At 34.2% G+C, this 12,512-nt stretch overlaps 1 protein-coding gene across 7 annotated transcripts in view; it reads left to right on the forward strand.

Annotated features, from left to right (window-relative positions):
* The window catches only part of UHRF2 (ubiquitin like with PHD and ring finger domains 2), a 97,620-nt gene that overhangs the window by 50,471 nt on the left and 34,637 nt on the right, over positions 1 to 12,512 (forward strand). For all 7 annotated transcript variants that reach the window (XM_036878863.2, XM_036878860.2, XM_036878859.2 and 4 more), the window contains exons 7-12: positions 1,328 to 1,451; positions 1,768 to 1,875; positions 4,206 to 4,310; positions 6,869 to 6,975; positions 10,249 to 10,411; positions 11,087 to 11,227. In XM_036878863.2, the coding sequence (XP_036734758.1) occupies positions 1,328 to 1,451; positions 1,768 to 1,875; positions 4,206 to 4,310; positions 6,869 to 6,975; positions 10,249 to 10,411; positions 11,087 to 11,227 (748 nt within the window). The remainder of the gene's footprint in view (positions 1 to 1,327; positions 1,452 to 1,767; positions 1,876 to 4,205; positions 4,311 to 6,868; positions 6,976 to 10,248; positions 10,412 to 11,086; positions 11,228 to 12,512) is intronic.

Consider the following 12,512-nt stretch of genomic DNA (forward strand, 5'->3'; position numbering starts at 1 on the left):
GAACAAACCTGATGAAGGAATTAAGCCCAGGGATGTGTGAAGGATAAGAAGACTGTCTTAGATTACTCTGTGGAGGATCTCTACATTCATATCAAGACACTTCACTCTACCTGGGACTCCTTAACCTTAAGTCATCTTCTTTACTACTTGAAATCATGTCTGTGTATATTTAATCCCTGAACTCATTTTCTTTTCAGACTGAGATAATACCTGCTTTAACTATAGATCTTTGATAAAATTTAGTTACAAAAGCACATCAAGTAAAATACAGTCTTTATTAGAACAAATTTAATTTTTGGAAGCTTTCCTGATTTTAATTAGAAGGGTTTTACTTGATAGTATTTATTGCCTTTTCATACATAATTTCATCTTGAATTTGTCTCTGTGTTTCACTCCCTAACTTACTCAGATTCAGGGACTGAATTATTTACATTTTTCTTTCCTATAGTACTAACCAAGATATCTCATAATTAGGTAGGCATAATTGACTAGTGGGGATAGGCATTGTCATTGCTCTAAAGGCCATATATAATACATAATTATGAATGGAAAATACAGATACACTTAATAATGGGGGTAGTGGACAGTAGATCTTTGTTAGGATATTTCCAAAGTTTCCATTCCTTGGTGACACAAGAATAGTCCCATGTCATTCTGTGGATATATTTTGCTTCTTAGATTTGATTTAAGGCAGCTTATAATGATATACAGGTTACATTAGTGTGACCAATTACAAATAGGCTAAAGGACAAGCAAGTACAGGGAAATAAAATTAAGCTGTGGATAAGGCTAATATAAACAAACATTCTTGAATCCTGTATACCTGTAATAGACTATACATTTTTGACTGAAAATTCTGGTAATGAATTTAAACAAGGAGATTCATCAGTTGCATAGCTCAATCTAGAATTGTCTTGTTTTAGTTTTCTTTTAATGATAATCTAGAATCGTCTTGTTAGATTCAATCTAGAATCATCTTGTTTTAGTTTTCTTTAATGATAACTTCAAATAAATGACTTCTGTTCTCAGGGTTAGTGGTAAGGTTCATGGTGCCATTTGAACTGGATGGCTTTGTGTGGCTTTTGAACTGAATTTGAGATTTTATATTAATAATCTTTTAAGTTCTCTTAAAAGAATGATGGGGTTTTTTTTTTTTGCCTTTCCTAACTATATAAATCTTTTGAGAAGTTTAATACTTAAATGCCAGCTGAAGCTCTATAATATACACCAAGTATCACATCATAAAACTTGTTCTAACCTAGAAAGGCCACAATTCTGTTGTTGGCTTTAATATGGTTTTACCAAAATTTCTTTTTTACTTTCAAAGGTATTGTCCTTCCTGTAAAACTGATTCCAGTGAGGTTGTAAAGGCTGGTGAAAGACTCAAGATGAGTAAAAAGAAATCAAAGATGCCATCAGCTAGTACTGAAAGCCGGAGAGACTGGGGCAGGGTAAAGAAGAAAGTTTCCTTTTCTTCCCAATTAGAATATTTATTACTGTAATGCAAGTTATAAAGTTCCAATACCAATAGCAGTGATGGTATAAATGATACTTTTAACTGTCAGAAATATTAACAACTATTTTTCATCATAAATTGTTAACTTTTATATTATAATTGTTAATTATGTATTTAGTCATAAATTGTTATATACTGTTAATCATATAAATAGTTGGGTTTCTATTTTATTCACATTTTATCAGAACTAAGGACTTTCTTTAAGATTTAACGTAACTGATTTCTCAAACAGTTTGCTCTGTAACTTACAGGGAATGGCTTGTGTTGGTCGCACTAGAGAATGTACTATTGTTCCTTCTAATCATTATGGACCTATTCCTGGGATTCCTGTTGGATCAACTTGGAGATTTAGGGTTCAGGTATGTTTTATAATGGCTTAGTTGAGAGGGTAAAATCAGGTATAGTCCAAATTGTAGCAATGTTATTGTCTAATGATTATAAATGGACTAACCAGCTAGTATCACATGGCATTCAGTTGTTAGAAAGAAAGATTTTCTGTTGAACGTTTAGACTTCCCCATTGCTTGACAGAAAAACATGGAATTAGGCACCAGCTCTGCCTCTTCATCACTTTGTTTTACTGTTCTGTTACAGTTAAAGCAGTTAACATTACTGTTAAGTTTTCTAAATAATTTTCTTGTTAAGAATTTAATACTTCAAATACTAAATTTTTTTCTTTAGGTCATGTGGTAAAGTTCTCATTTAATGTCATTGAACTCCTAAAACTCACTTTAGGTATTTTGGGGGGCAGGGGGCCTTATCCTCTTGTAAAAATGTTAAGATATTGGTCAGAGGAAGTGACAGATAATCCAAGGATAAAATTACTTCTCTTTTCCTTTTGAAGAAGACTCTATTGTATTTAGGAAATTTCTTCTTCAGAAAGGTAGTTTTATCATTATGGAAAACTTGATGTGAAAACAAAAAACTTGTTAGGTAAAGCAGTTTCCAAACACAGGATTCTGAGCTTTAAATAGGAGCTGAGTGGCCCTGGTGCTTAGACCACCGATAACATTTTTAAATTAATATAATACATGCATGTACCTTGAAAAGTTGAATACTAGAATATGATTTATATTTTAAAAACCTACCCTCTTCTAATCTCCATTTTTTTCCTCAGAGACATCCACTTTAAAGTTTTATTTCTTCTGGATTTACTGCCTTATTTCTAAATAACATGGCTTATACTGCTTTTGTCTTCATATTTTAGTTTTACTAACTTTTTTCTATGGAAGATGAGCATTTAATTTAACACTCACAGTCTGTTCTTCCATTCTTGGAATAGTTATATCATAATTTTGGCCGAATCAGTATTCAAGATTTATATCATTATGACTTTGGATCTATAAACACAGTAAAAATACTATAAATAAATACAGTATAATAAAACCAAATACAAAAAAAAGTGTATTTTAATTGACTTGTTTTTTGTTTGTTCATTGTTTGTATACTTGTCACTAATTCATTCCCAAACTCAGACTCTAAAAGCCCCCTTCACAAGGTCTTAGATGATTTTGAGGTTGTTGGCCTGAGTAACTAGAAGGATGAATTGCCCTTTTAGGAAGTGGGGAAGACTCAGAACAGATTTATTTTTATCAGGGTTGATGAGGTTGGGAATTGAGTGGTCCTGTCTTCTGAAGGACCTGATGTGTTCAAAGCCAAAATCCTGGTTGTGTTGCTCTTCTCAGCTTCTCATTGGCTTCTGATGTGCTTCTTCCCTAGTCACTAGGTGGGCTGGGATTTCAGCTTCCTTTCCTCTGCTAAGAACAGTTACATGATAAACAGATGAATTAGTATATTTCTCTCAGGGAATTTTAAGTATGTGAAGAAGTGGCATTGTTTCAGTCAGAATTGAAAAAGTATGGGGAAAAAACAGTAGGCCATTGAAGTAGTAGAATAGCATGAGTAAACTAAGCAAATGGGTAGTAGCATATTTGGGTAATGTTGAGTAGTTTTGGCTCAAACATATGGGCTCCATGAAGGAGAAGCTGGAGATAAGGCTGGGAAAGAACATAGGAAGCAGATTGAGAGAGACTAATGTATAATCTTTAATTTGGGCTTGATATACTATAAGACTATCTAATATATTTTAAGTAGTTGAATATTCAAAGCACATTTTTTTCTTAAAAGGATCATTCTGTTTGTGATGGGTAGAATGGATTTGGAGGAACAAAACTGGAGGTAGTGAAAAAGGCTGTTTTAAGCATTCATGAGTCTAACAGCAGTGGAAGTTTGAGAGATTTAGGAGATCAAGTCAACAGTAATTGTTGCTAAAAGGGATGGAAGAATGAAGGAAAAGAATGAGGTTAAAACAACTCTTGCCTTTTTTACTTGTCCAGGAAACAAACAGTGCCGTAATCAAAAACAAGAGATAAGAAGGGAGATCTAGAGCACTGATTGTAAATTCTTTTCTACCTGAATTGAGCTGCAATTACCAATAGACACAAGAGATGATTATTTAATTATTTTGAAACTCAGAATTCTAGGCCTAAGCAGTTTTAAGAGACATCAATCAGCTCAGTACCTAAGGGATATATAGTTAGAAGTGAAGTCAGTGAGCAGAAGATAGACCTTTGGGTGACACTCAGTTCTTAGTTGGAGGCTTTTAGGATATAACACAATATTTGAAAGCATTTTGTAAGTATAATTTCACCAACTGTTCAAAGGTATTTTGAGACTTATTTCTTTTATAGGTGAGCGAAGCTGGTGTCCATAGACCCCATGTGGGTGGAATTCATGGTCGAAGTAATGATGGGGCTTATTCTCTTGTCCTGGCTGGTGGATTTGCGGATGAAGTAGTAAGTTCTAATACAACCTTGTTCTTTAGAACCTGTCATGGTCATTCGTTAAAATACCGAAGGTTTGTGTAGGATATACCAAATACCATCTCCTTTTAGCATGGTTTTCATGTTGAAGTGGTCAGTTCTATACAAGCTACAGGGTAAATCAATTGGCAGTCTTTAATCTTTGAGTGTACTGATTTGATTTACATAGACATGTAGTGACTGATAATTGCAGTGAAAATACATTCTCTACAGAGCTCATTGCTTTAAAATTAAACTTACGATTTTGGGATAATTGCAGGTTGACATGTGGCATTAGAAATACCATAGTGATCTCTCTGCCTTTTGCCCATTTGCCCACAGTGGTAGCATCTTGCAAAACTTTACTACAGGATATTGACTGATACATTCAGGACACTGAACATTTCCTTTACACTAGGGTCCCTTCCTGTTGCCTTTTTATAGCCACGTCTACTATATCTGCTCCCTCAACCCTTGACAATTCTCAAATTGTGGCATGTATTAATAGTTCATTTTTTATTGCTGAGTAGTATAGCCCATGATATAGGTGTATGGCAGTTTGTTTAACCATTTACATGTTGAAGAATATCTGGGTTGTTTTGGTTTGGGGCTATTATAAAGCTTCAGTAAGCATTTGTGTACAGGTTTTTTTTTTGTAAACAAGTCTTCATTTCTCTGGGATAAAGGCCTAAAAGTGCAATTGCTGGATTTTATGGTAATTAACATGTTTAATTTTTTAAGAAACTGCCAAGCTGTTTTCAAGAGAGACCGTGCCACTTGCATTCCTATTAGCAGTGTATGAGTGATCCAGTTTTGCAACCTCGCCAGCATTTTGTGGTGGTGCTTTATTATAGCCATTCTGGTGGGTGTGTGGGGATATCTCATTGTGGTTAATGACATTTCCCTAAAGGCTGATGTTGGACTTGATTTATTTGCTATTTAATATGTGTATAACCTCTTGGTGGTATGGTGGTTTATCTGTCTATTCAGGTCTTTTACCTTTTTTCTAATTGGGTTTTGTTTTTTTACTGTTCGTTGAATATATACTTTGCAGGTATTTTTTCCCATTCTCTTTCATTTGCTTGCTTTCATAGTATATCATAATGATTTAGAGTAGCCATGGAAAGCTGCAAATATAGTGTTTTCAAGGTAGAAAACCATGCCATCTTAATGAAAGGCAAATTTGGCAGTACATTTACATTAGTATGGCAAAGGAAACTGAAAATGGAAATACCCAGGTTACTCCTTTGAGTACCCCTTTAATGTGCATATTTTGAAGCTATTATCTTGAAGTGTTTTTCAGAAATAGGAATGCTATACAGTTTATTATAGTCAGCCCCTAGAATTTTCTTTATGGCTCTGTAAGAAGACAAACCAACTGAAAATTAGAGTCTCTTTGCCATATGTTTTTAGCACCTGGCCAATTGTATTTGATCTGGGCTTTCAAATTTGTGTGGACCAAATCTGTTTAACTCCAGTAAAATTCAGTTTCTCCATGTGTAAAATAGAAAAAATAGTGTCATGATTTTATATCATAAAGTTATTGATATTAAATGAGATAATTTATGGAGTTGTGGCCATATAACAAGAATTCAGAGGTACAACTTAGTGGAGCATGGGCTAGAAGATAAACAAATTTAGGCTGATTATTTTTCCAGAGGAAAAAGTCTGAGCTCTAACAGTCTGGCAATTCTTTTTTTCCTGATGATAATTAGAAGTGTTTGGTGATGTAAAGATTGAAGGGTAAATGAGTTAATGACAGAATTTTTAAACTATTCTTACTTGATTATTTTGCTCATAAAGAATAATCAGAAATGTTTTTGTTCTTCTGTTTTAAACATATTTAGCTTAGGCTTTCTCTATTAAATAGCTCTCCAAGTCCCCACTACTTTTTACTTTACAACACTCCCACAATTACAGTGTTTGTGAGGCTAGTTTATGTAACATATTCCTTTAGTATATTTTTTTCACATCTAGGAGATATACAACTTAACAGTTTTCAAGTTCTTTTCTAACTTTCATTTTAATGTTAAGTGATTATTTTACCTGAATGTAATTCGAGTGAACCCATAGAATATGAAATATCAAATACTTAGCATGCTGTTAGGATTTTGAACTTAAAATTTAGCAGCAAACATGGGTGCAGTGTAAACTGCTGTTGGAAAATCAGTTATGGAGTATTTATTAAAGTGGTAGAGAACCTACAAGCTAATATTGGTAACGGTAATCTGATAAAATTGAATTAAATGAAACAATATTCCCAGCCCATATAGGCCCCATTTCATTAACATTTTATAGATTATTTTATTGGATATATAATATGAGAATAGCCATGTTTGGAGGTATTGGAAACTAACTTTAAAATGAAATCTTTAGGTCAAGTGATAAAACTTGAAGGTATACTACATACAAGATTGTGTTTAAATTTTGCCTTATTTTGGTATATATCTTGAGGGAACATGTTAATTCATAATATCCTAATCAAATGTTCTGTGAATGAAGAAATTATCGTTGGGTTTAGGTGTGTTAATGCTGAAAATCTTCTCCTTCAGGACCGAGGTGATGAATTCACATACACTGGGAGTGGTGGTAAAAATCTTGCTGGCAATAAAAGAATTGGTGCACCATCGGCTGATCAAACATTAACAAACATGAACAGGTACTCTTTGTTGTTAGAGTTTGTGAGGACTATTTTGAATTTGGGCTTTGTATCACAGTTTGGTTATGGGACTGTAATTGGTAGCTTAGACTACAGAGGAGAATCTTAAATTGAGAGTTAAAGATCTAAAATTAAAATCTCATTACCTCATATGACTTTGCAAGCATCATAACATTTCTTCATTTTGTTATTTTTAAAATGATGTAATTTCCAGTTGTAATGTATATGCTTTGCATTTGAAAACGTGTTGAAACATTTGAAGGAAAGGAGCCTATAAATTTAAGTGCAGTTGAGGACCAGGTGGCTTATCTATTTCACCAAAGGTCAAAGTTATATTTTACTCAACATAGATTTACCTTTTTTAAGTGACAAACTTCTTTTTAGAGGAGACTCAGTAGGGTTAAGTTTGGGAGCCACGTGTATGCATATAAATGAAATGTCAGATAACTTACTCGGAACTGCACTCAAGGTGCTGTTACGATTTACGATTTATAGTAAGATGTCTTTTAATGTTACTTAAGAATGTTTAATTGCAGAAGGGACCTTGTCTAACTAAATGCTTATAAAGCATTACAAAAGAGCCACCTTGTGTTAACCTTTATTCTTTGGAAGTGTAAATGACATTCCAACTTCCATGAGAAAAGAAAATTTAACAACTTCAGAATGCTTTATTTGATAAATGCATGCAAATGTCAATAATAATAGATTAAGTAACCCAAATCATCAGATAGCAGTAATCACATTATAACTTACCATACTGATAATTTTACAATCATTTCATAAAGTTGAAATTTTTTATATTCTATTATTAAGGGTGTTTTGTGGATTATTGCTTAAAGTGAGTATTTTTTTGCTTTTTTGAGTCTAAGGTTTAAGTCTGAGGTTTTAAGTAGTATGCCCTTAATTTCTGATTACTCTGAAAAGTATAGAATATACTAGTATGATTTTAAGACTTTGTTATATACCAAGTTACCTAGAATCTGTTTTTATGTCTTCCTTCTATATTATTTCTGACAGTAGGATTATTTTACTGAAGAACCAGCAGAGGAGACAGGTCAGATTTGCTGGTGAAAACATTCCTGAGGCAGGATTCTAGTCCCTAGTCAATCTTTGTCTAGCAGGAAAGCAGCTCTTTAGAAGGAATGATCTTAAAAAGAGTTAGAAATATTTTGATGTGTTTTTGTCAATGAAAATGTATCTTGAGTTTGCAAAAGAGCTTTTGAAGTTGTCAAATTGGACAACTGTATTTTCCCTTTAATAGTAGATTATTTTGCTTGAATGAAACTTTTATAATTAGTGGTACTTGTAAAGGTAAATAGTAGATCCTTTTCAAGCTTTTGAAGAATGTAGTAAATATACCCTATTTACCGTATGTTATAGTCTCATTAGAAAATAATTAACAGGTCATAAAAATGGATTAAAAGGAAGGTAGTGAAAATGAAATACTCAAAACAATTTAGGATTGACTTTTCATCGAGACTGTAACATCCATTCAGTTAATTTATACATTAAACTGTGGGTATGACTTGTGACTCTAAAGACCTCTTAGGCAAAGAGAGGTGCCTATATGTTTTATAAACATGAAAACTGAGGTAGAAGGCCCTTAGTTCTGACCGACACGATACTCTTTCCTAACTAGTATATTTTCCAGTTCATATTTGCTGCTCTCCTAAGAGATAGTTTGACAGCTGCTTCTTGCTATTGAGAAGTTTGTTCCTATTTCTTCTCAGCTGTAACTCAGGAGGGCAGTAAGGTAACGTGGGCGTCTTTGATCAGGGCAGTTAGAGGCAATTGAACTCAATGAGCTTTGGACAGCTTTGTTGTTTTGCCTAATTTCATCCTCTTGGACTCTTTTCACATTCATGAAAAGCCTGCATGCTTATGTGAAGCTAGAAGTGAGTTCATAATGCCAGTTAGCCATGGCAGTTGTTATGACTAAAGGTACCTGTGAGTACCAAAGCATTCTATTCATTAATGTGAAGATAGTACTTCTTATCCTGGCTCTTTAAGATGATCTGTTTCAGTAGGTATTCCATAAATCAGAGGTAAAACCATCCCTAGGGTTGATGGCTGTATTTTCTTCTACTTCCCAGTTTTACTGCATCTCTCTGAGATAAAAAAGAAACTTTGTAAGGTTATCTTTGATCACACCTATAAAAGTTTTTTTTAATGAAATACTTACTTTTGCAATATAAAAATTATGATCAAGAGATTTCAGTAGATTGGTTGTTTAGAGTCATTTTTTTTAAAATTTGAACCTTATTTATAAAAAGAACTATATACCCTGAAAAAGTATTTTGTGTCATAATCTGATTTTACCAGATTGCGGGGAGGGGAGGCTGTGGTGGTTGTCTTTTTTTGTTTTTAACCCCCCCTTACATGTTCTCAGTGGTTTCTTTTTGTTTAAGGTAGGAAATAGGTGTCTTGGGAAGGAAAAATACTAACTTTAAATAGATTCCAGTTTGGGTTTTGTTTTGTTTGGCAGTACTAAGTTCTCTCAAGAAAGGTCTTCTAACATCTAATAACCTTACTGATTAATTACTACTGAGTACACCACTAAGGAGGCTTCAGTTAAATCAGACACTGCTTCCAGCTCAGTGTTCCTCCTTGTTCATGTAATTAGTAAAATGTAGTGATTTTAAGCAGCCAAAAATCTTTATTGTCATGATTTAGCATAGGCATTTGAATGCTTCCGTTTTATTTAAGCTTCCTTTTTTTTTACTGGAGGTCTTTCAAGGATATTCTCATATTGAACTTGTTCTTCATAGCTTCTAAACATTAAAGAATCGTATTGTCTGGAATAAGGAAAGTAAACTTAGGTAGGTCATTTGTACCTTGCTTGAAATTTATTTTTTGGATTTCTTTCTGCATTATTCCAGCCATTACCTCACTCCTTTATCAAAAATAACTACTACAACAATCACTTGCTTTAGTTTTCCAATTTTCTCCCTTCCCTCAACAAACGTTATTTAAAGAAAATTCCATGTATTTCTAGTTGTTTTCTATTATACGTGGCACAGATGTTATTACTTTCAGAAGAACCCTACAGGCTATCTGAGAACCAATCCCCTGGCTTGGGGGTGACATCAGAAAACTGATTTGTCTTCTCTGCTGGTGGGGGAAAGCATAATCCTATTATCTGGAATAATATGGAAAGAATCATAGAATCTTAACCATCAGGTAAGGCATAATTTACCTTTTAATTGAGCTAATGATGCGATTATATACTTACAGAAAGATTACTTGGTATAAAGACTTTGTTTTATTTTTTAGGGCATTGGCCCTAAACTGTGATGCTCCATTGGATGATAAAATTGGAGCAGAGTCTCGGAATTGGAGAGCTGGTAAGCCAGTCAGAGTGATACGCAGTTTTAAAGGGAGGAAGATCAGCAAATATGCTCCTGAAGAAGGCAACAGATATGATGGCATTTATAAGGTGCTCTATCTGGCATGACATCTTGTTAGTCATTCTTCCTGGGCTTTCAAGGCAGGGTTGCCACAGGGAACTGTGCTACTGGGGGTGGGCTAAAGGAATCAGTAGACCATCTTAAGTATTTCTACTTTTTCTGGAAATGTAACAGATGCACAAGCAAGGTCTTAACTTTGATACTTTTCTTTTAAGGTTTATTTGAAGTCCCCAAGGGCAGATTTACATTTTGGGTTAAGCTTTTTATAAATATATGTTCTCTTGATAAAGTTATTTAAATAACTTGGCCATTGCACATATTGATTCTTACATCTTTCAGAATGATTTTAACTGCAATAGATTTGCAAAGCAGAGCACATTTTTATTTTTAAAGTGTTATATTCTTTGTTTAAAAATGGAGGCATCTACTGCCACCATCTACTACCTACTATTATGCAAAATTACTAATTATTGATCATAATCTTATTACTATTTAAAATATGTAGCTATCTGTACTGGGAACTATTTTAATTAGGAAATAAGGTCAAACAATATTTTAGTGAATATTACATACTGTTCTTAAAACACAGCAAGTATCTTTTAAGTTGTGTTTACTTTTACCAAATTTACTTAGACCACTAATATGACAGTATGAATAAATCTAAACTTTAAATCTCAAACCAGCGCTGAAATGTTATGATTTAGGTGGTGAAATACTGGCCGGAGATTTCATCAAGCCATGGATTCTTGGTTTGGCGCTATCTTTTAAGAAGAGATGATGTTGAACCTGCTCCTTGGACCTCAGAAGGAATAGAACGGTCAAGGAGACTATGTCTACGTTTACAGGTTAGATTACATTTGTCTAGGCTACTTGCGTGTTCATAAAATGTACACCTCTATACTGTCTCATCCCTTAATACTGGATATAACCCACAGCAGTTGATCAGTGGACTGTAAGCGGTGAGGAATGAGATCATGCAAGTATGCAGAAGGAAAAGAAGTAAAAAGGTAGTAACCTAGGTGTCAAAATGCCATAAGACCAAGAATTGTGCCTGGGAAAAGCAGGGTTTGTCAATGCAATGTAAAATATTTCCAATTCAGTTTGGAAATGCCTTAATGTATGAGGGAAAAAGATATGTAAATTTACGTATAGGAGACCTTAAGAAGGGAAGTTTCTCCTAGAGGGCACAGGGGGTTGTATCTCTGGCAGGGGAAGGGGGGAGGTGGCTTGTAAGAGTGGTCTGCTTTCTACCCTTCTCACTTTTCCTCACCCCTTTTCTCTCTTCCCCCTCAAAGCTGCTTCCCTGTCCTGTCACCACCTTTAGTGCTTTGCCTTTTTTTTTTCCCCCTTTGCCCATGCTCAGCTATTAACCCATATAAGACTTTGTTGGCTTTGTGTGCATAATGGATGGTATGGCTACATTCCCCCTCCACTGCCTATTCACCCTGGACTTTGTCCCTGACACTGACTTCAGAGCATGGTTTGAGTTCATCCTCCATCATTCCCCATTGTTGTGCTTCCCGTAAAGACTACCAGCTTTGTCATTTCCCTGGCTCTGCCCACACTGCATGTGTAGGGGCTGAACTATGGGCAAGTGTCTGGCCACCCAGGCAGGTGAGTGTGTGTCTTCTAGTGCAAGTCTGTTTCTATTTTTGTTTTCCTTTTAAACTCATGAAATTGAAACAAATGAGATCCATCAGCTGCTGAAATAACTGCCAGATAATTTTTTATAACTAAATATTTTTAAAAGTTGTTGACACATTTTTGAAAAGATTTTTCTCAGATCCAATGTTCAGCAGAGCAATGTTCTGTGTAGATTACATTTAAAACTGAGCAGAAGCAGATAAGCCCTATTATTAGGTTGAGATGATAATATCATTGATGAGGCCTGAAACATTAAGCTTTAAATATGAGTGTTAATAGCAAAGCATACCAAGAGAAAAAAGGGGTAGCCAGTAAAACACAAGGATAATAGGTAGAATTTACTTGTTAGTCTAACCTTTGGTTGATAAACAGTTCAATCATTTTATTGGCTTTAGGTCTTCTAATTTTAGGAGATAAGAAATTTGGATTTATTATTTTTTGGATTATATATATTGGATTATAATGTTTTGGATTTCTTCTTTTTTG

Source organism: Manis pentadactyla, chromosome 3 (assembly GCF_030020395.1).
Source record: "Manis pentadactyla isolate mManPen7 chromosome 3, mManPen7.hap1, whole genome shotgun sequence".
Taxonomy (NCBI): Eukaryota; Metazoa; Chordata; class Mammalia; order Pholidota; family Manidae; genus Manis; species Manis pentadactyla.